The 25244-nt window shown below is 38.0% G+C and overlaps 2 protein-coding genes across 2 annotated transcripts in view; both read left to right on the forward strand.

Moving 5' to 3' along the window:
- OTOGL (otogelin like) overlaps positions 1-16647 on the forward strand; it is a gene marked incomplete at both ends in the record, with an annotated part of 101193 nt that extends 84546 nt beyond the window's left edge. Inside the window, 7 exons of the mRNA XM_083365354.1 lie at positions 1966-2144; positions 3820-3924; positions 7397-7516; positions 9499-9544; positions 12579-12650; positions 13991-14070; positions 16447-16647. Of these exons, the coding sequence (XP_083221480.1) occupies positions 1966-2144; positions 3820-3924; positions 7397-7516; positions 9499-9544; positions 12579-12650; positions 13991-14070; positions 16447-16647 (803 nt within the window). The remainder of the gene's footprint in view (positions 1-1965; positions 2145-3819; positions 3925-7396; positions 7517-9498; positions 9545-12578; positions 12651-13990; positions 14071-16446) is intronic.
- An 8015-nt stretch (positions 16648-24662) lies between these two features.
- PTPRQ (protein tyrosine phosphatase receptor type Q) overlaps positions 24663-25244 on the forward strand; it is a gene marked incomplete at both ends in the record, with an annotated part of 124650 nt that continues 124068 nt past the window's right edge. The window contains one exon of the mRNA XM_083365356.1: positions 24663-24839. Coding sequence (XP_083221482.1) covers positions 24663-24839 — 177 coding nt within the window. The remainder of the gene's footprint in view (positions 24840-25244) is intronic.

A 25244-nucleotide genomic window follows, 5' to 3' on the forward strand; every position in this document is an offset into this window, starting at 1 on the left:
GCAATAGATTAGATAGATAGATAGATAGATAGATAGATAGATAGATAGATAGATAGATAGATAGATAGATGGATGGATGAAATATTATTCTATAGAATACTGTTACTAATTCATTTATAGTAATGCAATGTTTGTCTATTATATTCTTCTCCTTTTATATCAGGAGCATAACACTTTATGATAGAAACTTCTTTGTATCCATGTTATTCAAGTTATAGTTTTCTTTTTTTATTTTTGGGGAGGCTTCAGTTCAGCTTTTTGACTTTTGGCAATTATCTAGATAAATACATGCAGTTTTCTTGTCAATATTTTCAGAAATGGCTTGTCTTTGTTTTCTTCCTAGTGTTAAGACCCAAAATTACCTTATTGGCTTTGTATCTAAGGCAAGACTAAAGCCAATTTCTTCATTTTAGTCCAACACCTTAACTATTACAGCAGATTGGCTATTAGTCATGAAAAACTAATATGAAAAACACCAATATGAAAAACTATGAAGAGATGACTTGATAAATATTAGCTGTAGTTTTTACAAGCTGTAATTATGTTGTTAGTTATTATGCTTGTTGGACAAATCTACACTTATTATTAGACAATAAATGTTGAGGCTGTCTTAAAATGGCAACATTATTTGTTAAATTTATAAAGAATTATTGTACTAAGTCATTCTATTACCCATATTGCTCAATATTTAGTATATTTAGTATCTGTCTTTCTGCTGCATATAATAGTGCTGTACCCAGCACCTACAAAAAACATTCACAGTACTGATCAATCAACCAATTGGCCTTTTAAATAGCTACAGATTTGTGACACACATAAAAATAGTCAGATATTTGATCACACACTCATGATTGCCATCAATTTTTTTACTACTTTTTGTGGACTCCCTGCAGTTACATATGTTTAATTGCCTTCCCTGAATATGCAGCTGTAACAAGATTGAAAAACAACAGCAGCTCCCATTTGACTTTTTCATTTCTGGTGAATATCATTGTAGTTTGGGTTTTGTAGAAAAAACTAACAGTTGTAACAATAACAGGGAGGAGATGGACCTAGTGCTCTTAATATGGGCACGTGGCCTAATGGTTCCTCCAAACTTGCATTCAAATGTGCAACAATATTTTGCTGCTAAAATGCATTTGCTAATTTTTATATAGTTATTCACTTTCTTATAAATGAAAGTACTTGTATGTGTGCAATTGAACAAATGTATCATTGAAATATTTCATAGGGTGAAGTTTGGAAAATAAGTGCTAATACTTCTACTACATGTGGATGTCCACAATACATTTGTGGTATGTACGTGTGTGTGTGTGTGTGTGTGTGTGTGTGTGTGTGTGTGTGTACACGCGTGCCTATGAGCATTCTTTTCAATAACTTTTTTTAATATTTAGTTTTCAGTGCCATAGTTCTTAAGACAAGCCTTATACACTTTATGTGCTTACAATTTTCAGTAATTTTCTAGTTTAAAATAAAAAAGGGAGAGATTCTGTTAGAACAGAAATATTCACATGAACTAGCATTCTGCTTCCTGTTCTTCAGTAGTGTTTAATTTATTAAGGGAATGATAATACATAGATTGCTAAATATATTATGTTATTTATATTCCATTAAGACCTAAGCTATATATTAAATATTATTAAATTCTCGTTTATCCTAAAATATCAGGGCAGTATGCAAGGAAAAGAAAAAAATGCAAATAATACAATAATACTAGCCAAGGTCACACTAACGCTAAGCTCTAACCATCAACCACTGAAATTTGCAAATAAATCATAGTTGACCACCAAATGTTTCTTATTGTGTGTGAAAAAAATAAAATTGATACTAAATAGTACTTTTGTTTTGCATATTCTGTTTCCTTCCTTCCTTCCTTCCTTCCTTCCTTCCTTCCTTCCTTCCTTCCTTCCTTCCTTCCTTCCTTCCTTCCTTCCTTTCTCCTGCCCTCTCTCCCTCCCTCCCTAGAAAAAGGAAATGTCTGTATATTCCAAGAAGTCACTGTACTGAACCCGGGTCAGACACTGATTCAATATTCGGATGGAGAACTTTGTTATACGGCAAAGTGTTCACAAGAAAGGGACCCTAATACAGGATTTCACACTATGAATCTGGCAGTAGTTAATTGTTCCCAAAAATGTGAAGCAGTAAGTAAAAATATGCAAAGTCATTTCTGGACATAATTAATATAACATCATTTAAAATCTATTTAAAATGATGAGCAATCTTAAACTGTGTTCAGAAAAAAAGTATTTATTATTTAGGGAATTTTAAAATAAGGAGTTGGATTAAATGGTTCCCTTATTCCAGTGGAATCTCTTCAAATCAAAACCAGTTTTGCATCCAAAGTCAGTGACTAAAGTAAAATCTATTTCCCAAGAATGGAGAAATTTGTAATTAATTTGTAACCAACAGATATTTTAAAACAGATGCTGGTGAAATACATGAATTATATGCCTATCTATGCAGTGATCCTGTTATTTTTCCAAGAAACAGGCAATTTATTTCTTTTATGTTATAGTCACAGAGCTTCCCAATCCATGGTCCTTCTATATGTCATATTTTCCTAGTCTTCTTTTATAATTATGATTTTGGCTTTTGTGTGGTGGGCAAAACCGCACACTCTGGATTCACTGCCTGAACTTTTAAAGTGGCCCCATATCTCTTTTTGTGATATTTTGGGACTGTGCGTGCATAGAAAAAAATATCCTACTTTTTCACTGAAGACTGAAATAAAATAGCTTCCACAAGACTCAACTCACTATATTCACAGGCATACTAATCCTAGTATGAACACATACGTGACCTACTCTAGTCAAGGGAACATCTTACAAAGCTGTGGGACTTGTTTCATAATATTCTGCCTTATCTTTGCCCTGAAACAGGAAAAGGAACTATATTTAGCTGCTATATGCAGTATGTATCAGTATGTTAACAATATGATTTTCTTTGGCAATTATACCTATATCTTTGCTGTTGATGAGATATAAGCTTAGATTTGACAATACCAATCAAGAGTTAGTTATAATAGCATTTTTTTTCTTTAAAGCAATATATGTAACCGTCTTATACCAAATAAAAAGCATTAATCTACATTGCAGACAGAAGTTGAAAGTTGACTTCCATTTTCTCTCCAAGAACATAAAGTTAATTTGTCAGACAATGTTTAATTCAAACTATACCTTTTTATATTTTAATAGCACAGCCTTTCCATTTTTTTAAAAAAAATCACTCTCTCACAGCACATATAATTTTTTCTTTAAAAAAAACCTTGGTAATCTTCATTATGTTATCTCTTCACTAATAATTGGATGCAAACCTGCATATTATAGAGGGAAACAATTTTCCATATTTAATAGGGTAGAAAGTGAGTCTTATTAAATACATAGGAAATAACAATGTTGAATGCAGTTAATTGTATTTTTTTAAAATATAGCTATAATTGCATGTAATTTCTGCCCTTGTTCTGTTGCTTCCATTTTTAAGAATAACATTCCCAACATGCTCTGAGATGAAACTAGGTTGTGTACACCTGCTATGTACAATGCTGAGCAATGTAGATTAATGCTTTTTATTTGGTATAAGACGGTTACATATATTGCTTTAAAGAAAAAAATGCTATTATAACTAACTCTTGATTGGTATTGTCAAATCTAAGCTTATATCTCATCAACAGCAAAGATATAGGTATAATTGCCAAAGAAAATCATATTGTTAACATACTGATACATACTGCATATAGCAGCTAAATATAGGTTTAACATTTAATTGCTTTATACGTATTTTGATACAATCCATATGGGCATTCTTTCTTTTTAACAGCATCAAGTACACAACCCGTCTGATGGTCAACATTCTTGTTGTGGTTCCTGCATAAATGTCTCATGTCCTTTTTATACTGACAATGGAACTCTTGAGATTTATGAAGTAAGTGGGTTGAAAAGTGGTTCAGATAACAATAATGAATAAGGATTCTAATTAAATCAAGAACTAAATTCTACAATTTTCTCACATGATAACTTCTGATGCAAACTTTTCTTGATTGGAGATCATATTAGACACTGAATATGATTAGCTAAATGAGCTAAATATATGACACCAGGAATATTGGTGTTAGATTGATATTAGTAAGTGAATTCTGTTTAAGTGAGCAGACATTTGACCAAAGTTACCTGCATCTGTATGGAGACCATACTCAATCAGATTTTCTATTTAGCTCAGCAAACTAAATTACATGTGAGTTCTATTTCTGGTGTTAAGCAAGAAAGAACAGTTGTTTTCTGCTGAAGTTGCCCTTCTTGTAAATGCTTCCTATGAAAAATAGTTTATCATATTACCGTATATACTTGAGTATAAGCCGACTCGAGTATAAGCCGAGACCCCCCAATTTCACCCCCAAAAACTGGGAAAAGTTGTTGACTCGAGTATAAGCCGATCCGCCGTTCTGCAAGCCTCCCCCGCCGGCGGAGGCTGGATCCGCCATTTTGCAAGCCTGAATACACAGGAATACCCTGTGTGGCCGCGGCTCTCGGGGAAGCCCTGGCTGTCCGCTTCCTCACTCCACGCTGCCATTCGGGGCCCGCGCGTTCCCCGGGCAAATTGCGGCGCCCAGCAGGCGAGGAAACACGCCCTTCCCTCAGGAGACGCGAAGCAAGTGACCGCCTGGAGCTTACCGAGGACTTGCGCGCGGTCTCCGTTCCTCCTGCCGACGTTTGGGGAGGTTTGGGCGCCTCCCCAAACCTCCCCAAACGTCGGCAGGTCTCCGTTCCTCCGCGCAGACCTGCCGACGTTTGGGGAGGTTTGGGCGCCTCCCCAAACGTCGGCAGGTCTCCGTTCCTCCTGCCGACGTTTGGGGAGGTTTGGGCACCTCCCCAAACCTCCCCAGGTCTCCGTTCCTCCGCGCAGACCTGCCGACGTTTGGGGAGGTTTGGGCGCCTCCCCAAACCTCCCCAAACGTCGGCAGGTCTCCGTTCCTCCTGCCGACGTTTGGGGAGGTTTGGGCACCTCCCCAGACCTCCCCAGGTCTCCGTTCCTCCGCGCAGACCTGCCGACGTTTGGGGAGGTTTGGGCGCCTCCCCAAACCTCCCCAGGTCTCCGTTCCTCCTGCCGACGTTTGGGGAGGTTTGGGCGCCTCCCCAAACCTCCCCAGGTCTCCGTTCCTCCTGCCGAAGTTTGCGGAGGTTTGGGCGCCTCCCCAAACCTCCCCAGGTCTCCGTTCCTCCGCGCAGACCTGCCGACGTTTGGGGAGGTTTGGGCGCCTCCCCAAACCTCCCCAGGTCTCCGTTCCTCCTGCCGACGTTTGGGGAGGTTTGGGCGCCTCCCCAAACCTCCCCAGGTCTCTGTTCCTCCGCGCAGACCTGCCGAAGTTTGGGGAGGTTTGGGTGCCTCCCCAAACCTCCCCAGGTCTCCGTTCCTCCTGCCGAAGTTTGGGGAGGTTTGGGCGCCTCCCCAAACCTCCCCAGGTCTCCGTTCCTCCGCGCAGACCTGCCGACGTTTGGGGAGGTTTGGGCGCCTCCCCAAACCTCCCCAGGTCTCCGTTCCTCCGCGCAGACCTGCCGACGTTTGGGGAGGTTTGGGCGCCTCCCCAAACCTCCCCAAACGTCGGCAGGTCTCAGTTCCTCCTGCCGACGTTTGGAGAGGTTTGGGCACCTCCCCAAACCTCCCCAGGTCTCCGTTCCTCCGCGCAGACCTGCCGACGTTTGGGGAGGTTTGGGCGCCTCCCCAAACGTCGGCAGGTCTGCGCGACGTTTGGGGAGGTTTGGGGAGGCGCCCAAACCTCCCCAAACGTCGGCAGGAGGAACGGAGACCTGGGGAGGTTTGGGGAGGCGCCCAAACCTCCCCAAACGTCGGCAGGTCTGCGCGGAGGAACGGAGACCTGGGGAGGTTTGGGGAGGCGCCCAAACCTCTCCAAACATCGGCAGGTCTGCGCGGAGGAACAGAGACCTGGGGAGGTTTGGGGAGGTGCCCAAACCTCCCCAAACGTCGGCAGGAGGAACGGAGACCTGCCGACGTTTGGGGAGGTTTGGGGAGGCACCCAAACCTCCCCAAACGTCGGCAGGTCTGCGCGGAGGAACGGAGACCTGGGGAGGCGCCCAAACCTCCCCAAACGTCGGCAGGAGGAACGGAGACCTGCCGACGTTTGGGGAGGTTTGGGGAGGCGCCCAAACCTCCCCAAACGTCGGCAGGAGGAACGGAGACCTGCCGATGTTTGGGGAGGTTTGGGGAGGCGCCCAAACCTCCCCAAACGTCGGCAGGTCTCCGTTCCTCCGCACCCTGCCTGCCTGCTTCTTTCCACTGCGGAAAGAAGCAGGCAGGCAGGGCGCGGAGGAACGGAGACCTGCCGACGTTTGGGGATGTTTGGGGAGGTGCACGCGCACCTCCCCAAACCTCCCCAAACTTCGGCAGGTCTCGGACGGCGGTGGCTTGGGAGAGGTGCGCGCGATCCCGGAAGCACCAAAGCCTCGGCCGCGCACAAGTCCTCGGTAAGTTTTTTTGTTGACTGGAGTATAAGTCGAACTGGAATTTTTCAGCCCAAAAAGTGGGCTGAAAAATTCGGCTTATACTCAAGTATATACGGTACTTTTTTTTCTTCTGTTCAATCTTGCTTGATGCTTGGGATACTTGCTGGCAAGTCCCTGCAGTTTTCTTGGCAAGGATTTTTAGAAGTGGTTTGCCATTGTCTCCTTCCTAGGATGGAGAGAAAGTGGTTGGCCCAAAGTCACCCAGCTGGCTTTGGGCCTAAGGCAGGATTGAACTCAAGGTCTCCTGGTTTCTAGCCTGATACCTTAGTCACTACACCAAGCTGGCTCCTATTATTGCATTAAGCCATTGTTATGATGTTCTCAGAAAACACTGACTGTTCAACAGATTTTAGTATTCATTAAACTAAGGGATGCGGTGGCTCAGTGGGTTAGGACGCTGAACTTGTTGATCAGAAGGTTGGCAGTTTGGCGGGTTGAATCCCGAGTGCCGTGTAACAGAGTGAGTGCCTGTTACTCGTCCCAGCTTCTGCCAACCTAGCAGTTCGAAAGCACATAAAAATGCAAGTAGAAAAATAGGGACCACTACGGTAGGAAGGTAACAGCGTTCCGTGCGCCTTTGGCGTCCAGTCATGCCGGTCACATGACCACGGAGATGTCCTCAGACAAGCGCTGGCTCTTCGGCTTTGAAACGGAGATGAGCACCAGCCCCTAGAGTTGGAAACGACTAGCACGCATGTGCGGGGGAACCTTTACCTTTTTTAAACTAAAATTACAGTACTACCCAGCTAGGGTCATACCTGAAGCCATTAAGGTTTGGAAAGTTGTCTTAACATATGACTCAATCATTATTTTTGCTACATTATAGCTAGTTTCCCCTTTCCTTCCTTTTCCCCACTCCATCTCTTTTTGTTTAATAGGAAGGAAGCACATGGGACTCAAACTGCACTAAATATGAATGTGCAAAGGTTGGTGCGGAGACAGTGGTACTTGGCTCCAGTGTGTTTTGCCCACCCTTTAATGAGACTGAATGTGTAAAGGTTTGTGCTTTATACATAAAAATATTCCTTATTCACATATGTTTAATTTATTGGGAACTTAATATCAAGGTGTGTTTAATATTATAAAAATATATAAAACTGCTTTTACTGTCTTCATTTTTTCCTCCAAATTATACCTGCATATCAATAATACTTTGAAATCTAGTATTCTTTCCCATTAGCCCATATTACCTCCAAAGGGATATATATGAGAGTTTCAGGGATTAAACTTGATTCTGCTTTCCCTTATTCATAATCATTTTAACAATATACTGTCTAGTCTTTGATTCTGACATAGATTTCCGACATAGATTTCTCCAAACGCCTACACATTGTCTGACGTTTATAGAAATTATATTGTTGAATGTGTGTCTCACAATGTTATGCTATAGATGTATAAAGATGTAGAGCTCATAAAATTCATTGGAATTTATTCTGAATCAGCAAAAGGATTGCAGTCCTTATCCTTAAAAACAAATGCAATTGATCGGATTCAGAAGATAAATATGATTGCAACCTTAGATCTGGTAGCTAAATAGTACTCCTGAATGCAAATTATTAGAGAAAACTAAGTTTGCCTATGAAATTGCTGTTTAGAAGTTTGCACTCATTTAAACTACCAACTCTGTAAACTATCATCTAGCAAATTTACATATCTTGCAATTAATCAGAATACTATGTACTTTACTTTAATTCAGTCTTGCATTTGCTGAGTTGCTTTCAGATTATGCTAGGTTAGTCATTTGCATAATGCAAATAATGCTGTTGCATTAATTAAACATTTAATTGGAAAATTATAATGCAAATCTTATCCACAAATAAAAAACAATGAAATTTTAATATAAAAACAGATCCAAAATTATTTTATAATGAATTGATTCAATTTTTGTATTCTTTTGATTTGTTTGATTTGATGAAAAATGCTACCAATTCTTCTTCAAAAGTAACGGTATAGTGGAGAAGAATCAACTCAAACCTATATTACATAGTTTTAATGAGTTCTAAATAAATTTATGGAGGCAATACAGGTAGTCTTCTTACGATCACAATTGAGCCCAAAATTTCTGTTGTTAAGTGAGACATTTAAGTGAATCTTGTCCCATTTTACGACCTTTCTTGCCACAGTTGTTAAGTGAATCACTGCAGCTGATAAATTAGTAACCTGGTTGTTAAGTGAATCTGGCTTCCCCATTGACTTTGCTTGTCAGAAGGTCGCAAAAGGTGATCACATGACCTTGGGACACAGCAAAGATCATAAATATGAACCAGTTGCCAAGTATCTGAATTTTGATCACTTGATCATGGGGATGCTGGAAAGTTGTAACTGTGAAAAACGGTCATAAGTCACTTTTTCTGTGCTGTTGTAACTTTGAACGGCCACTAAATGAACTGTGGTAAGTTGAGGACTACCTGTATTTGAGAGGCTTCAAAGTAGGTTGTTATGTATAGTGGCAGCCACTACTTTTCACTTTTTCTCCAGGATTTTTGGCTGCATATCTAATTTTTAGTATATCAGGACACAATAACATTTTGAGGAAATAAAGTTTGCCTTCCATTTTACATGAAGGGACAATCCACTATGAATCTTTCAGTTCTTTTAAGATATAATTCTGGAATGGGAGACATCCACAGGAATTGCAAAGTTCTACCTGTATGCTATTTTTTCAGCCTGATGTTAAGAAAACTGTCTTGTTCAGCATGTTTCTTCTTAACATCAGGCTGAAAAAGTAGCATACAGCTAGAACTTTGCAATTCCTCTGGAGGTCTCTCATTCATGAATTATATCTTAAAAGAACTGAAAGATTCATAGTGGATTGTCCCTTCTTGTAAAATGTTCCCTTAATTAAAATAGTTAAATATTTGCAATTTGGATTGGATATCTGGCCTTTTCTTGTTGTTTATATGCATTGCAGTATCCTTATACCTCAAAATGTTTCTTTGAGCACAGTCTTTTTTGAAATATTCCTTTTTAATTTTCCTAGAATGGAGGCTCTGTGCAGACCTATCACAATGGCTGCTGCAAGACCTGTAAGTGAAGACAGCTATATTGTGTGCTAGTTCCATGTTGGTATGGCTTTGGGTTTGGACAGCTACGTGCATTCTTAACCTCTTTAAGGAGACATATGAAAACAAAATAGCATGCTGTCTCTGAATCATGTCATATGTGTCCAGTCCTTAACAAAAGTAATTGACAAGCCTGGCTTTATATGGCTGCTAACATGGTGATGTTAAAATTAAAATTGGTGTTTTAACTTTTTCTTTCTGGTATATAACCAGTTTCCCCAAAATAATATATATATGGCTAAAAACTGTTTTGAACATCTTTAGAAAACAAAGGTTATCCAATTTATTAATAGGATTTTTCTTTAGTTTGTTAATCCACATATGATTATAAGAAAATGGGAAAATATGAATATTTTATTTAGGTTGATCAATGCAAAAGAAAATCAGATGATAGTAGTCACTGACCTATGTTCTATAGAAATACATTAAGTACAACCATAAGAAGATTACATGAGAAAATTATATAAAACACTTATATAAAAAGGGATAATTGCACTTTTGAGACATTACATAAAACATTAAATATGAAAATGTATTATTTTTTGAATACTGTAATTTCAGTAATTGTACTGTTACTGGTCAGCTCTAAAAAGTCATGAATTTTCACATTCAGGATAGTGATAAATATTCCACTCAAAAAATATATCAAGGATTATTTTCTGATAATCTTACTTCTCAAAGCCTCAGTTTAAATGAGAATTTAAATGTAAGCATGATTACTTTTCACAATGGTGGAATTTGGATATTTTATTAGAGATAGTAAAAGTCCATCCAACCCAGGATGGTTCTTTGGATTCCAGCTAAAGCTGGAATTTTCTACTTGAACTGGAAGAAACATGTTTTTATAATGAGTTTCTTTTGTTCATAATACAATATTGCCAGCAAAAAAGTTACCTTCTCCTAGCCTTACTTGAAAATTCAACAAAGAAACCAGGATAAAATATACCTGAATAAGAAGCACCAAACAAAGAAAAAGACTGCTGTAGCACTTCAAAAATGTTTTTCTCAAACAAGTCTCCTTTATATCTTTTACTTTTATTCTTTGGGAAATCCTTCACGTTGCAGCTCAACAAATCAGGATGAGATCTTGTCAATCAGTGGTGTGTGTATCTAGTATCTTCTAGAATACTGTAACTCTCTCTAGTACTTTTTAAAACATGCTGAAAAGTCTCTATTGTGTAGCTCTCTTTGTATGTCTCTGGGATACAAAAAGGCTGTACAAAGAGATTCTGATTTCCATAAATTCATATCCACATACTACATAACTTACCCAACATTTAAAGCAATGTTTTTCAACTTCAGCAACTTTAAGATGTGTGGACTTCAACTCCCAAATTTCCTCAACCAGCCATACTGACTGAGGAATTCTGGGAGTTGAAATCCATATATCTTAGAGTTGCTAAGGTTAAGAAACATTGATTTAATGTCAAGATCAGGAGTCATTCTAAGGGATTATGTGGAGGAAAAGAACAAAATAAACTCTTGCTGGAAAAAAGAGCTCTTATCTTTGGATCCTTCCTCTAATTCCAATCCAAACACTGTCTGTCAGCAAACACTTTCAGTTCTAATGTTGAAAGAGGCTTATGGGGCTATCTAAGTCATTGAATCCATGGTCAATGTAAATTAAAATTGAATTATTCCCAACAGAGGATGAGCGTAGCCTTCACGTGACAGATTTAGTAAAAAGAATCTCTCTGCTGCCGTAGTATTGCTTTTACAAGTAATGAATTTTTTCTCTAGTATTTCTTTACAATAGATGTCCATAAAATAATACAGTTAGTTCTTAGCTCTCCTGTCTTCTGTTTAGAAGTTGACGGCAGTGTGTATAACACCTCCTCTCTCCATTTTCATACAATACCCCTGTGACATAGATTGGACAGAAATTTACCCGGTGTACAAGAAAGGACAGAAGCCTGGTCTCCTGGGTGCAAATCTAACACTTTAACCACTGTACCACACTGGCTCTGATGAAACACTTGCAGAAAAAGATAGCTCATCAAGGAAACATCGTACCACAAGCAATTCCTTTATCATCTTTCATATTTTGCTAAATGTTCTCTTGCACTCTGCATTGCCATTAAATGGTACTGCCCAGTGGTATAGTGTCAGAGAGAAGAAGAAATCTGCAAATACTGTATGTCTCTCCAATTTTTCCAGAATATTCTGGAACCTGCTACACACACACACACACACACACACACAGACACACACACACTAATTTGAAAATATCTCTTCCTTCAAATTATGTCTTAAATCTAGAAATTCCTTTACCAAAAAAAGTTGCTATTGTGAGTAGTACAATGACAAGGAAAATATTGATAATTATGTCACTAAATTGATATTTGAAGGTTAATAGCATCTCATGAAGACCATAACTATCTCTCCCCCCACCAATATTTTATACAAATGAAGTAAATCAAGTAAAAGCCAGCCCTTGATGGGTAGAATATTTTTTCTTTACTGTTTTCTAAAACAATTTTTACCTCAGCCAAATATTTAGGCTTTAATTGTTCTCTTCAGAACTGTTTGCTGAATTAGCTTTAAAAAAACAATGTTAAATGCTGTTTTATATACTAATAGAGATTTTTTTTAGAACAAACTAAAAGCATGTGCTTTTAATGGTTAAGGAGTATAAGTGAGCAACAAGTACAGCTTAAAATTCCTTGGGTTTTAATGGTAATGAATAATCTTTATTTGAAAAGCTGAATGATTATATGCATGCTGAGTGAGTTCATATGTTTAATTCTTACCTTGCCAAATAATGTTCCAGGTTTCTTTTTTCACATGTAAATATAATGACCTTATTATCCACATGGATATTAAAACACAGGGAAATAATTGATTTAGAAAAATAAGAACACTTATTTATTTTTATAAAAAAAGAACAGCTTCCTTAAAAAATATTAGCAGTTGGCAGTGTAAGAATTAATGCAATGCTGTTTATGTAAAAATGTTTTTGCGTATTACAAGAAACTTATATTCCCAATAATTCTGCCAGGTTCTGGACGGGGTGTATTACCCTTTGCCATTAGCCCTGTAGTCTCTACTGATAGTATTAATTGTGAACCAGGTATTACTATTTTTAATAAATGTATTTTATTTTCTTTTTTAAAAAAATGTTGATATACATAGATATATTACATTAGATAGTGATCCAGAGATTGATTGCCTCTATAAGTATAACAATATATATATAGATAAGTTTTATGAATCTGATTTTGTAAACATTTCTGTGGATATAATGCAAGCATTAAACATGTCCAGAAAAGGAGCAAAAATGTATTTGTAGTAGAATTGATGATGTGCGCAACACCCATTTTGTGACTTTTATTGGGATGTTAAATTTCTGCTGTTGTTTTCCCTCTATCGATTGAATTGTTCTCCAGTGTTCAAAGTAGCTTACAATGAATTCATAAAACAATATAACATTTAGAAGCAAATCTTAACTAATATTGATAGAATACATACATTATAATACATCAGGGAAATCTACGCAAAGAAGATATTAGTAACAGCAGAACAGTCTAAAAGCTGTATCAAATAAGCCAATCTAATCTTTCTAGAAATGGAGCTTGAAAATCAGAATGCCCTTCTTAATTTTCTACAGTATGATGGGGTTATTTACAAAAAGGATTCTGAGTGATGAATTATGACAATGAAGGAGACTATTAATTATACTTGTAATAATATTACGGCTGAATTGAAATTAAATTGAAGAAATAGGAAACTAGGGATAATGGGCAAGTTTTAATGTTGTGTTATGTTGTCTGTGCAATGAAACTGGAAACCATTCTGCCTTTGCACGTTATGCTTGCTATAATTTGGGATGCAGTCTAATTCAGATTGCAGAGTATTTTCTGCAGATACTTTCTTCCCATTGGCTGTGCTATTACTTAAAGAGTAGGTTTTTTTGATGACTATGTGTGATGCGTCACACAAAAGGACTGCATCTTTGCTGCATCTCTTGGAAATCCTCCAGTCAATTCAGAGATCTGATAGAAATTCTAAATTAGCTGCCCAAGGGAACCAGATAAATGAGATAGTGATAGAACTGCCAATACTAAGCACTCCATGTTCTTAACTTTTATACACATTTTGATTTGTCTATAACCTCCTTAACACTTATTGAATATGCTTGTTGAACCTATTTTAAATCCAGTTGCTGTACAGCCTTCATGTCTAGGTGTTCCATTAGGAAGGGAATAGGAAAATAACTTGAACTATAAATGGATGTGCATAAACAGCTATGAGATATTCTCCTATTATGAACAAAACAAAGCTTCACAAATTGATTATGGAGGATTAGACACTTCAGTGCATATTCAGATAATGACACAAAGCAAAAGAGCTCTAACTAAAGATGTAGTTAAAATGTCTTGATTATTATCTTCATATTTTATGCTTTATCAGGTAAAAGAGAGGAAAGGATTTGCCAGAAAATAATGGTTAGAACTACTGTAAGAAAAGAAGACTGCATAAGCCAAAGTCCTGTAAGTATAAATGCCTAATTTGGGGAATACTTCATATATACAGTATAGGAGCACTTTTTTTTCTTTCATTCAGTCTTGTTTGAGTCTTGGAGACTGTTAGATCGTGGGTTCAGGACCGCATGGCCAAGATGGACGACGCAGGACAACAGGGTTCAGCATAACTTCCTTTATTGATGTAGCACAGACTTGGCAAACAAAGGGGCAACTGCCCCTCTTATATACCTAGCCAAGTATACTTGGAACCAATCCCATTGTCCGGATTTCCCGCCAAAGACTGCCCTGCCAATCCTGACAGGGCACCCTGCCACCTGGTGGTGTCAGTGGCTATCTCTGTGAACATTTTCTATATAGATATATACATAACAGAGACTGCCTGGACAAGTTCCTGCAGTTTTGTTGGCAAGATTTTTTAGAAGTGGTTTGCCATTGTCTCTAGTCACTTTCTCCCAGCCTTAGAGCATAACAGCTGCTAAAACATGCTTGTAATTAGTGTGGTAAACATACATGCAAGTCCTGTTACTGTTTTGACATCTGGAAAATCTCTCTCCCTAATAATATCCTCCTACTCATACAAAGAATTTTCAGTTTAATTACTTTTACCCTAACATTATTTAAATGCTGACTTCATCTGTTTGGAGACATCTCAAACCAGATGACTAGTGCAAAATAGAATTGCCTCTCCTAATTAGGAAATGACAAGTTCTTTAATTTGGATACCAAAGCCTACTGATAACCCAAGTAAGACTTGAGTTGAATTAATATTGAGGGGACTTGTTCTGCCAATAATCAAGTTGTTGTATTTACACCAGCATAACCTCTAAGTTATCTCCAAAGGCAGGACTATGTGTATCACAGTAGTTCAGCCTATTGGGGAACAGGGCATGAGGTTGGCTCAATAGTAGTAACTCTGGCTCAATAGTACTAACTGTGAATCCTAATGGACAATCACTTAAATATGAGCCAGCAGTGTGCTGCAGCTCCATATAAGCCAACACAGTGCTAGGCTGCATTAACAGAAGGACAGAATCAAGATCACATGAAGTGTTAATATCACTTTATAATGCTTTGGTAAGACCACACTTGAAATACTGTCTCCACTTTTGGTCCCCATGATGTAAAAAAGATGTTGAGACTCTAGAAAGAGTGCAGAAAAGACCAACAAAGATGATCAGAGGACTGGAGGCTAAAACATATAAAGAACAGTTGCTGGAATTGGGTATGTCTAGTTTAATGAAAATAAGGGGTGACATGATAGCAGTGTTCTAATATCTCAGGGGTTGCCACAAAGAAGAGGGAGTCAAGCTATTCTCCAAGGCGCCTGAAGGTAGGACAAGAAGGAATGTAGGGAAACTAATCAAAGAGAGAAACAACCTAGAACTAAGGAGAAATTTCCTGACAGCTAAAACAATTAATCAGTGGAACAACTTGCTTCCAGAAGTTGTGAATACTCCAAAACTAGAAGTTTTTAAGAAGAGATTGGACAACCATTTGTTTGAAATGGTATAGGATTTCCTGTCCTCCGAGGTCCCTTCCAACTACAATTCTTTTCTGTTATTCAGTATCTCTTGGATGGTGATGCAGAAACCAGGAGTCATCAACATATTATCAGCATTACACCCAGATCAGTGGGTGATATCTTTCATAGCTTTAATCTAAATGTTAAATAGCAAGGGAAGAAGTCTGGGCTTTGGAGGACTCTGCATAGGGGTTCCATGGGTTCAAATTTGTCTGCCCCAAGCACCATAGACTAGAACCACCTACTCAAGTAAGAGTATAATCACCATCAAATAGTATCTTCCCTACTTCAAACCCTTGTGAATACCCCTGAATGGTTTAATGGTAGATGATATTGGATACCACTAAGAGGTCTAATAGAACCAACAGCGACACCATTTTCCATAAGAAGGGATATGCATGCACAAGAATAAGTATTTGTTTGAGCATATTACCTCATCTAATGTCCATGGATATGGGTATGCAGGAATATTAAGCTTGCTGCCTTGAACTGGAGATGTCCTTTTATTTATTAATATTGCTTTCTCTCCTTCCATGACAGGCATGGATGCATTTAGGCAGCACACTAATACATATATTAAAGTAATATTAGCATACAATATGTTTCATAATAGTGCACAAATGTCTTGTTTTGAGAATTAAATGGCAAAGCTATCATAAAAAGGAAATTGGCAGAGGAAGTAAGCTGGCTGATAGTGAATAGACCATGGGCCTATTGCAGGAGACCTGAACACACCAAAGATTCAGCAAGATGATGAATTTCCAAATTTTTAAAATATATTAATGACTGCAGCTTTCAATAAATTAAATGATAAAATTTGAAACTATCAATGACATCCTTCTCCTTCCTGTCTCCAACAGATAAGTGTGGCTTCTTGTGATGGGAAATGCCCCTCTGCTACAATTTTTAATGTCAACATTGATAGCCACTTAAGGTTCTGCAAATGCTGCCGTGAAAATGGAGTTCAGAATCTAACAGTGCCACTTTATTGCTCTGGAAATGGCACTGAAATTCTGTATGTCGTGCAGGAACCTACGGACTGTTCATGCCAGTGGAATTAAAATTTTTATGATTGCATGCAAACCAAGATTCTGTTCTTTCTTATGATCAGATTTATATTTTCTCAATTTAAATATGCATATGTAAAAAGGGGGCATATTAATTTTTGACACATATGGAAGACTTAATTCACTTTACAGTAAAGTACTTCTATTCAGGCATGTGAAATATTTATGTAATTCACCATGATCAGTCATTCAGTTGTGTTCGACCCTCAGCCACTCTATGGATCAGCATTCTCTATATCTCTTTATCTTGCATCACCTCGTTCAGATCTGCCATGGTCATCCCAGAGTCATTCTTTATGGTGTCAAGCCAACAGATACTAAGATGGCCCCTTCTCATTTTTCCGCTGATCACTCCCAGCATGACAGATTTTTCGAGTGAGTCAGCTTGCATGACATGACGAAAGTATGACAACTTCTGTTTGGAGATCTTGACTTCAAGTGATATTTTAGGTGAGGTTCAGTCTAGGACTTCTTTGTTATTTTTGCAGTCTACAGTATGTGTACTAGTTGCCTCCATCACCAGTTCAAAGGCTTCCACCCTTCTCCTATCTGCCAAGTTTTGCAGTCATAAATAGCAATCAGAAAAAGTATTGTGTTAACTAATCTGCATTGGCTGTGAGGGTCTCTCTTTACTCTTCCAGATATTATTCATGCCAGACATTGCAGTTCTTCCAAGTGCTATACGCCTTCTGATCTCATTTATGTAATTAGCCAACATTAACCACCTAACAGGGACATGGTGGCTCAGTGGGTTAGGATGCTGAGCTTGTCGATCAGATGGTTGGCAGTTTGGCGGGTCGAATCCCGAGTGCCGCGTAACAGAGTGAGCGCCTGTTACAGGTCCCAGCTTCTGCCAACCTAGCAGTTCGAAAGCACGTAAAAATGCAAGTAGAAAAATAGGGACCACTACGGTGGGAAGGTAGCAGCGTTCCATGAGCCTTTGGCATCTAGTCATGCCGGCCACATGACCACAGAGACATCCTCGGACAAGCTCTGGCTCTTCGGCTTTGAAACGGAGATGAGCACCGGCCCCTAGAGTCGGAAACGACTAGCACGCATGTGCGGGGGAAACTTTACCTTTTTAACCCCCTAACACGTGCCTAGTCCTGGGGTTATATCAAAACTTTGCAGTTTATCAGCACTTCCACTGACATCACTAATTGTTCCTCAAGAGTAATCCCATTCTGCATTGTAATATTTGTGATATTTTATTAAAATTTTGAAATCCATAACCTATTTCTTATTTTTCTTTTCTAGCATACTTTTTATTACTATGACTGCATGTGGTAATTTCTTATAAAGCATTTTGACATTATTTTATATTTACAAGAATTTATGGAAAAATAAATGATAGTTTCCATACTTTGCAGGGATTAAAGTGTAATTTGAAATGCTATGCACTCCTTAAGAGGAAAATGCATGAAAAAGCTGCATATTTTAGAAAGCATATGTTGTGTAGAAGGTTAACTATAATAGACTAATGTATATTTTGTGCAATCGTTCACAAAATTTTGAACACTTGATTATGTGTTACAATATTTGTAATACATAAAATACTGTATATAAATAAATATTTTTAAAAAGAATTTTTATTGTATATTGTTGCCATTGGAAACTCTTTTAATAACTAAGACTTTTATTGGAAAGACAAAATGAACATTCAAGAAAAACCCTTTAGAGAGTCATTTTTTTATATACAGCCTTTTAACAAATCATTTGTTAAGTTCTAGGGGAAGATTACAAGTTACATGAAAGTATGAATAATGAAGTTCCCAGATGTGCTCCAATTATATAGTAAAGGAAAAAGGGAAGAATTAAGGTAGAGAGGTGATTAATGCTTAATCCCATTGCTCATTTTTATTTTTCAAATCACCTTTCAGATAGTTTTCTCAGTAGGGATTCCAAGCATTTGTTTACTTATACATCAGAGGAAAGTGGAAGGCAAATTAAACATACTGTACGTGCAGGAAGAAAGGGACGTGGTGGCTCAGTGGGTTAGGACGCTGAGCTTGTCAATCAGAAGGTCGGCAGTTTGGCTGGTCGAATCCCGAGTGCCGTGTAACAGAGTGAGCGCCTGTTACTCATCCCAGCTTCTGCCAACCTAGCAGTTCGAAAGCACGTAAAAATGCAAGTAGAAAATTAGGGGCCACTACGGTGGGAAGGTAACAGCGTTCCGTGCGCCTTTGGCGTCTAGTCATGCTGGCCACATGACCACGGAGATGTCCTCGGACAAGCGCTGGCTCTTCAGCTTTGAAACGGAGATGAGCACCGGCTCCTAGAGTCAGAAACAACTAGCACGCATGTGCGGGGGAACCTTTACCTTTACCTATGTGCAGGAAAGATAACTCCCTTCCTTCATCTGCTTTTCTCTTAAAAATAGCCGTCCTAAATAAAATGTTATTAGAAAAACTACATCTGTATTAAAATCTAGTTTGGTACCTCACTTTATTTTGTGATCAATTACTAGAAACAGATTATGAAATGAATTTTTTTTTCATTTAGGGGAGTATCCATTTAATTAAAATGAAATGTGCTGTTCCAAACAAAGATGTTTACTCAGCTTGTAAAAGGGGCTTTTCTGCTGATCATGTAAAACTGCCTTATAGTATTGATGAAAGCTTCCTGCAGAGCTGAGAATTGCAAATATAGTGCATTTTTGCAAGCAAATGTATGTCACAGGTGTATTTTAGCTCCACAATAGCAGAGAGTGAATAGGGAAAATATTTGTCTTTCTTTAAACAAGTGGTCTAATTGGAAACAGGGTATGGGAAAACGCACTTGAAAATTTTAAACATCAGTCCTAAAACAAACATTTCAAACTTAGTAATTTTTCCATGTGAGTAGCTTTGGACAAGATTTCATTATTAAAAATGGCTGAATAATTATCTAATTCACCTAGGCTTGAAGGCAAAATACCTAGTTTATAAACACAATAAAATGTAATTTCGTACCCTACAAACATAATTTTCTATATGAAGGTGCCATAAAACAAATAGATAAATAAGGTGTAATCAACATATTTTAAAATCTGTTAGGATTATTTATAAAATAGATGACAATATATATTTACTTTGATTTATATTTCTGCTTTTCCATTTTGAATCTTCATTTTGAATAAGTCTGTTTAATCCCTATTTCCCTAACAAACCCAACAAAATCCTTTATGATTCTGTTATTCATATTATTTTAAAATATTTTTTCAATACTATTGTGTAGTACTTTAATCTAGGAATCCTCTTTCCTGTTCTTAACTGAATGCTATACCCATTTCTGTGATCTGTAGCTGCCTTTACTTGCAAAACCCATACATTTAACTCCAAGCCTTCTAACAAATTTCAAAATCCTCAAATTATCCCAATTTGACCCCGATTACTCTAGGGTCCCTTTGAAGATAACCAATTGAATGCAATTTTCCTAACTGTGGTATCCTAAGTCAACTAGCTATCTACCTGGCTCTCGATCCTTCAAACAGTAGTTATACGGAGTTTTCAGCAAGTAAGACAGTAAACTGAATGAGGATAATATTCATGGCTATTACTGAAATGCCATATGAATCTGACGCATGAAATAATAATAAAAAAAAAGTTTTCCCAAGAAAGTTCTGCACTTCCGATGGTGGGGATGACTGTATCAATGCCACCCAAAACGTTCCTGCTGGAAGGCAGGCGGACCATCTGTCACCGGTGGAGGTATCCACTCCGCCCTCAGACCTCTTTCGTTCAGTCAGGTCAGCCCTCCCGTTTACTTCGAGGCGTCCCTCAGCCCACTCAGCGGGATGGTGAGGTGGTCAAAAGGAACTGGACTGGGGGAAGTAAAGGCACGGGAAACGGCGCGCCACTCCCGCAGGGGACCCGGGGGCGCTCGCAGGCGTCCTCCCTCTTTCCTCGGCGAGCAGCAGGTGGGTTTTGCGCGCGAGAGGCGGCCGAGATCCTACCGGCGCTGGGCGAGGTTTGCCGGAAGGAATCTTTGGGAATCACTTGGTGAGCCAAACCAAGCGACCGAGCGCGAACGCTTGATTCGGCAGCAAGGTCCTCCGGAGGTGGGCAGAGCAAGCTCTTTTGGAGGAGCTCGGCTACTCACTCTGTACGGAAGAGGAAAGAGGTCTTGTACAAACCGTATTTTGGCTATGCCGGAACCGTATTCTCCTCCCAATGCGACCTGCTTGGCTGATCTTCGCTTCAGACTCTCAGTCTAATTTCTTTTGAATAACTGAGAACCTCGTGGCTTTGAAAAGAGGATGGTTTTGGGGTTAAGAATTATAGCGATCGAGGTTGGGCACATATGGTGAATAATTCTGGCAAAAAGGAATCCATGAACTCTATGCTCCACCATGTGCACAGAAACATCTAATCATGAAATTAGTGTCATCTTTCTTGTCTGCTGTCTGATTAGTCAGATTAATGTGTGTTTTTGTATTACCCATCTAGGTAACTTTGGTTGATTTCAGACAAGCTAAATGAAGTCAGAAATGGTGGGCAATCACCAGGAAACTTCAGGGCTATAGACTAACTGGGAAAAGCCCTCCTGGATGAAGGCAAGGCAATCTTGTTTGCATTATTGTTCCATCAACATAAAATTAACAGCCCTCAAACTCAGCTTGTAGGAAACTCACCTAATCAAGACGGGATGGTAAGGGAAATCCAAAGTTCAAGGCTACTTTCCCTCATAGAAACTCACTGCGTGATTTTGAGACCCAGAAAAGGATCAAGGCATCTAAAGAAGCCATTTATTCAAGGTTTCTGGAAAGAAGACCCAAAACAGATTGTCTAAATGTTGTTTCCAACAAACTTGACTTTCTTGCCATGGGTTTTCTTCAGGCAGCTTAGTCCCTTCTAGACATATTTGGCACTCACTGGAGGTTCACAGTAGCGAGAGGTCGCTGCTGCTTGAAAGTTAGAACTTCCAAATGAATGATCCCTTGTCAGTCAGCTCATTCCTTCTCCACATAGTAATAACCACATTTTAGGATTCAGTGGCTGATGTGTTGATTACGATTAGGAATAACAGAGTCTGTAGAACTAAAAGGAATGGCATCCAATTCAGGCTCTAGGTGATGGTACCTCCTAAAGTGGATATGGGTCAATATAATAGCAGTCCTTAGATTTCAGCTTCCATGATCTCCAATGTACTTAGCTGTTCCTCAGAGTGAAAGCTGGTCATGCCACACAACATTCCTTTAATGATACTGGTTGAGTGTCTGCAATATCCTTCTGACCTCCGTATTTTATTTTATTTTATTTTATTTTATTTTATTTTATTTTATTATTTTATTTTATTTTATTTTATTTTATTTTATTTTATTTATTTTATTTTATTTTATTTTATTTTATTTTATTTTATTTTATTTTATTTTATTTTATTTTATTTTATTATTTTATTTTATTTTATTTTATTTTATTTTATTTTATTTTATTTTATTTTATTTTATTTTATTTTATTATTTTATTTTATTATTTTATTTTATTTTATTTTATTTTATTTTATTTTATTTTATTTTGTATCCCGTCTTTATTATTTTTACAAATAACTCAAGGCAGCGAACATATTCAACACACCTTCCTCCTCCTATTTTCCTTTGTTCCATTATATTACTATATAGAGTATAAATCTCTTCCTTCCACCACATCCCACAGAAAGTATAATGTACATTTATTTATTTAACATATGGCATACAATGACATGGAAATCTACACATGCCTGACACAATGCAGTCCTAGATTGCTAGTTCATTCTGTTTGGTGTTTGCATGCCTACTCTTGGTACACTGCAGGGAGCAAACTAGCAGCACTTGGGTTGATGGCTCTTCCAGGCTCCTCCACTGGTCTTGCCTTGCCTCATGTTGCAATACCTCACATCCAGCCAGGTCCAGCACCAGCTTCTGCTCTCCGCACACATGAACGCAGCTAGTTTTTCCCCACCTATGTGGTACCCATTTATCTACTTGCAATATTGCATGCTTTTGAACTGCTGGAGGGGCAGGAGCTGAGGATTGAGCCGTGGGAGCTCACTCTGTCTCATGAAGCCAGGCTCAAATAGTCATTTCTGGCAGGCGGGTGCAGCATCATTGCCACCGCATCCCCCATGAATAATGGACAATATTGCTTGTATTTTAAATAGGTATACATTTACATTTCTTCCTATGATACAATTTTAAATATAAAAAGAAATTGTTAGATGTGCTAGATATAAAACATTACAAATACTTTATCAATAATTAAACTATGCGCAGGTATATATATGTATGTACTGTATAATCATATGCATCATCAAAAAGCTATGATATTACTTTGCTCAAATTATTGTAGTTGTATGTATAGTTTGGATATGAAAGTGACTTATGACTGTTTTTCACAGTGACAACCTTTGCAGCATCCCATGATCCTATGATAAAATTTCAGATACTTGGCAACTGGTTCATACTTATAACCGTTGCTGTGTTCCAGGTCACGTGATCAACTTTTGTGACCATTTGACAAGCAAAGACAATGGGGAAGCGAGATTCACTTAAAAACCAGGTTACTAACTTGTCAAGTGCAGTTATTCACTTAACAACTGTGGCAAGAAAAGTTGTAACATGGGGCAAAACTCACTTATCAAATATCCCACTTAACCAAAATTTTGGGTTCAGTTGTGGTTGTAAGTTGAGGACTACCTGTATTAGTGGCACATGATCATATACTGCAAAAAGATCTAACTTGAAAACTGAATACATGCCTGTTTTCTCAAAGATGTGAGTACAGAATAATGTATTTTAAAAATCAAGTAGATTTTATTATTTTATTTCTTTCTTTTTACAAGATTGGCTTCATCATTTAATTAGAACTCATTCAATTAGAAGTCTGACTCATTTTAAAATCTGAGGCTAAAACACACTATGGACAAGACAACGTGCTTTTTAATTGTGATCCAATATGTATTTCAGGTAAGAACAGATATCTTCTGGTGTTTGGTATTCTTTTTAGGAACATACTGTACAGATACAGCATACAGTATAGCATGACTGGATAAGATATTTTATTGCCACTTAAACATTTATTTGGACAATGTGAAATTAGGGGTAGGAATATACTTGTTTACTCTTTACTTAGTTAGCTGAACTCTGGATATACACTTCTTTTCACTTAAATCACAACTTTTTCTAGTAGCGGCAGTGCTGATTTGGTACTGGGGATTTACGTAGATTCCATTTCTCATCAATGCTTTGGGTACTAAAACACTGTCTCATGTTTCTTGATCCTTTAATCAAGGATGATATCATGAAATGCTGGAAAGCAATGTTCTCGAGGTATTCTGCCATCTGTAATGAATATTAATATCTGGAAATTCAGGATTTTTTTAATCCAAGCCAGAGAATAAAGGCCAACATTTAATGATGATCTTCATGTTATGAACTGCGTCATAGTCTGAGACAAACAAATGTTAACTCTGATGTCATTGCTAATGATATGTAGAATTATATACAGTAACAATACTGGGATGCTTTAATATTCATGTTCTGAGGGAACACCTGCTGCCGGCATCAAGCTCCCTTTGTCCTGTGCGCTCCCACAGGGAGGGTCTTCTCAGGGTACCGCCGGTAAAAGATTGCCGGCGGACAATACCCAGGGGGAGGGCCTTCTCTGTGGGTGCACCTGCCCTTTGGAACCAGCTGCCTGTAGAGCTTAGGACTGCCCCTGATCTTCGCTCATTCCGTCGGGACCTGAAGACCTGGCTCTTTGAGCTCTCTGGCCTGGACTGAGAATATTAATTGGGATTTTAATTGTATTTTAACTGGGGTTTTATTTCAAGGTCAATATAATCTTTTTAATTGATTTTAAGTTTTGTAATTTGTTGTATTGTTGTTAAAAACCTTGTGAACCGCCCTGAGTCCTATGGGAGAAGGGCGGTATATAAATCGAATAAATAAATAAATAAATAAATAAATAAATAAATAAATAAATAAATAAATAAATAATAAGTAAGTAAGTAAGTAAATAAATAAATAAATAAATAAATAAATAAATAAATGTTGTGAAATATCTCCACCTGACTTTTATCTTTTACTAAAGATAACCAGCAACCTGAAGTGTGACAAAGTGAAGAAACCTTCTAGAGCTGTTTCCTTGGAATGGTCAAAATTTCCAGAAGATCAGCATCCAGATTTTTATATTATAACATATCACATCCTAGATGACTTTGCTCAAAAAGTAAGCCAAACTCTTCATTGTTGTATATCTTTAGTGGTGCTGTTCTTTTCTTTGATAGAAAATGTGTTAAAAATATTGTGTAGAATGCTTATAATCCATAAATATATTACATTTATTACTATTTGATAATATTGATAATCTTGACATTGATAATACTGTATTGATACGTAAAATGGGTAATAAGCATTAAATCATAAAACAGGTATGTTTGTTTAATGGTAAACAATGGCACATATAAATGATTTTTTTGTGGGGTGGGAGTTATGATTACATTTGATGACTAGGTAAAGGTAAAGGTAAAGGTTCCCCAGCACATGTGTGCTAGTCGTTTCCAACTCTAGGGGCCGGTGCTCATCTCTGTTTCAAAGCCAAAGAGCCAGCGTTTGTCCAAGGACGTCTCCGTGG

This window comes from Vipera ursinii (assembly GCF_947247035.1).
Source record: "Vipera ursinii genome assembly, chromosome: 6".
In the NCBI taxonomy this organism is placed as follows: Eukaryota; Metazoa; Chordata; class Lepidosauria; order Squamata; family Viperidae; genus Vipera; species Vipera ursinii.